The sequence below is a fragment of the Arvicola amphibius genome, chromosome 6, assembly GCF_903992535.2.
Source record: "Arvicola amphibius chromosome 6, mArvAmp1.2, whole genome shotgun sequence".
Lineage (NCBI taxonomy): Eukaryota > Metazoa > Chordata > Mammalia > Rodentia > Cricetidae > Arvicola > Arvicola amphibius.
Genome location: NC_052052.2, coordinates 123,069,339 through 123,071,522, shown reverse-complemented (window position 1 = coordinate 123,071,522; position 2,184 = coordinate 123,069,339). Strand labels below are relative to the sequence as shown.

The 2,184-nt window shown below is 40.2% G+C and overlaps 1 protein-coding gene across 1 annotated transcript; it reads left to right on the top strand.

The window, feature by feature from the left end:
* The first annotated feature begins 1,206 nt into the window (after nt 1–1,206).
* On the top strand, nt 1,207–2,184 carry LOC119817366 (olfactory receptor 1F12). Its single transcript, XM_038334565.1, has one exon. It carries the CDS (start codon nt 1,243–1,245, stop codon nt 2,182–2,184), a length of 942 nt encoding a protein of 313 aa, XP_038190493.1. The 5' UTR covers nt 1,207–1,242.

The following is a 2,184-nucleotide window of genomic DNA, read 5'->3' as shown; positions in this document are numbered from 1 at the left end:
CACTGACTAAAGACGCCCACTTTTTAGCATCTTTCCTGCTCTTACAAGGTCATCTGTTCTGATAGTATTTCATCTCCGCTATACAAATGTCTCCTTCACACAATTGTCTTTGGTGAAAAACTCTGGTATCACCATGTGGTTTTCTACAACTCCAAGAAATACAGTAACTGAAGTAGTACTATGAAGATACTTGGTGTACATGAGCCCCTTGTTTGAACTTATATCACAAAACATTTAAAGTATATCTTTATACCTGTGCTCACCATTAGCTTTATCTATGCCCACTGTACAGCCACATGTGTTATATAACTTTTAGACTTATTTGAATTTTTTTATGTTTGTGGTTCAAGCAAATTGTCTTTGGAGGCTTAACTTCGCACATTTGTCGAGAAAATAAATTTATTTTTGCTTTGACTCTTAAGCTACTTTAAACCTCATCTTACATATTCTAAATGAAAGGTATCTGGCTGGTTTTCATGGCGATGGATAAATATCTGGGGAAGAGAATCTCACTCAAATATCAGTGTTGGACAAAGAGCCATTAATCATGTCAGACATATGGGAGTATTTCAACACAGCAGATAGTCGGGCAGCCACAAAGAGTCCTGAAGATATAAAAGGAGTTTAGGGAAAGAAATGGTTGTAAAACATAAAGAGAGCACTATATAAAATAATAGAAATGGGTTAATTTAAGAAATAAGAGTTAGCCAGAAATATGCTTAAGCTATTGGCCAAATAGTATTGCAAGTAATATAGTTTCTGCATGTTTATTATGGGACCGGGAGGGACAGAAACCACTGCCAACAGGGCACAATTTAATAATTACAGGGGAGGGGAAGAGAAGTAAGATAAGGTAATACAGTGAGTATAAGCAAACAAGGTATGAACAGAAATGTCATAATGAATCATCTTACTTTATGCAACTAATACACACTAATAAAAATGAGCAGTAAAAGAATCTCTACCTACGAGAGAGATGAAGACCCCATAGAGCTCTCTGATGATGTGAGCTAAGAACAAAAGAAGATAGGCATGAAGATAACAGATGAGATGGAGAGGCACACTCAGGGGTCACTGAAGTTTGGCAGAGAACATCAGAGAAGAGACAGGGTGGCCTAAAAGATCATTTGGTGAATGAGACTAAGACCAGGCAAATATATACAGAAAAAAATACCAAGAGGAGACATGTTTTACCAAACAAAACTTTATTTCTCTCTATAGCTCTTCATACAAGTTCATCCAATGGAAACGGAAAACCAAACCAGCATCTCTGAGTTTCTCCTCTTGGGCTTCTCAAGTTGGCCAGGGCAGCCAGGGCTCCTCTTTGCACTCTTCCTGTGTCTCTATTTAACAGGACTATTTGGAAACCTACTCATCTTGCTAGCCATTGGCTCAAACAACCAACTACACACACCCATGTATTTTTTTCTTGCCAATTTGTCCTTGGTAGACCTCTGCCTTCCTTCAGCTACAGTGCCCAAGATGCTACTGAACATCCAAACCCAGTCTCAGTCCATCTCCTACCCTGGATGCCTGGCTCAAATGTATTTCTGTATAATGTTTGCTAACATGGACAATTTCCTTCTCACTGTGATGGCATATGACCGTTATGTGGCCATCTGCCATCCTTTACACTATTCCACCATTATGACCCCACGCCTATGCACCTCCCTGGTGACTTTGTCTTGGGTCATTGCCACTTTGAATCCTCTCTTGCATACCCTCATGATGGCCCGACTACATTTCTGCTCTGAAAACATAATCCACCATTTCTTCTGTGACATCAATTCTCTCCTCCCTCTCTCCTGTTCTGACACCAGTCTCAATCAACTCATGGTTCTGTTTGTGGTGGGGCTGATCTTTGTGGTACCATCAGTGTGTATTTTAGCATCCTATGGTCGCATTGTCTCGGCTGTGATGAAAATTACTTCCATTCAAGGAAAACTCAAGGCATTCTCAACTTGCGGATCTCACCTTGCCTTGGTTATTCTTTTTTATGGTGCCATCGCAGGAATCTATATGAGCCCTTCATCCAACCATTCAACTGAAAAAGACTCAGCTGCATCAGTAATTTTCATGGTTGTAGCCCCTGTATTGAATCCCTTCATTTACAGCTTAAGGAACAATGAGCTAAAGGGGACTTTTAGAAAGACTCTTGGCCAGAGCAAGAGGCTTTCCCGGTGA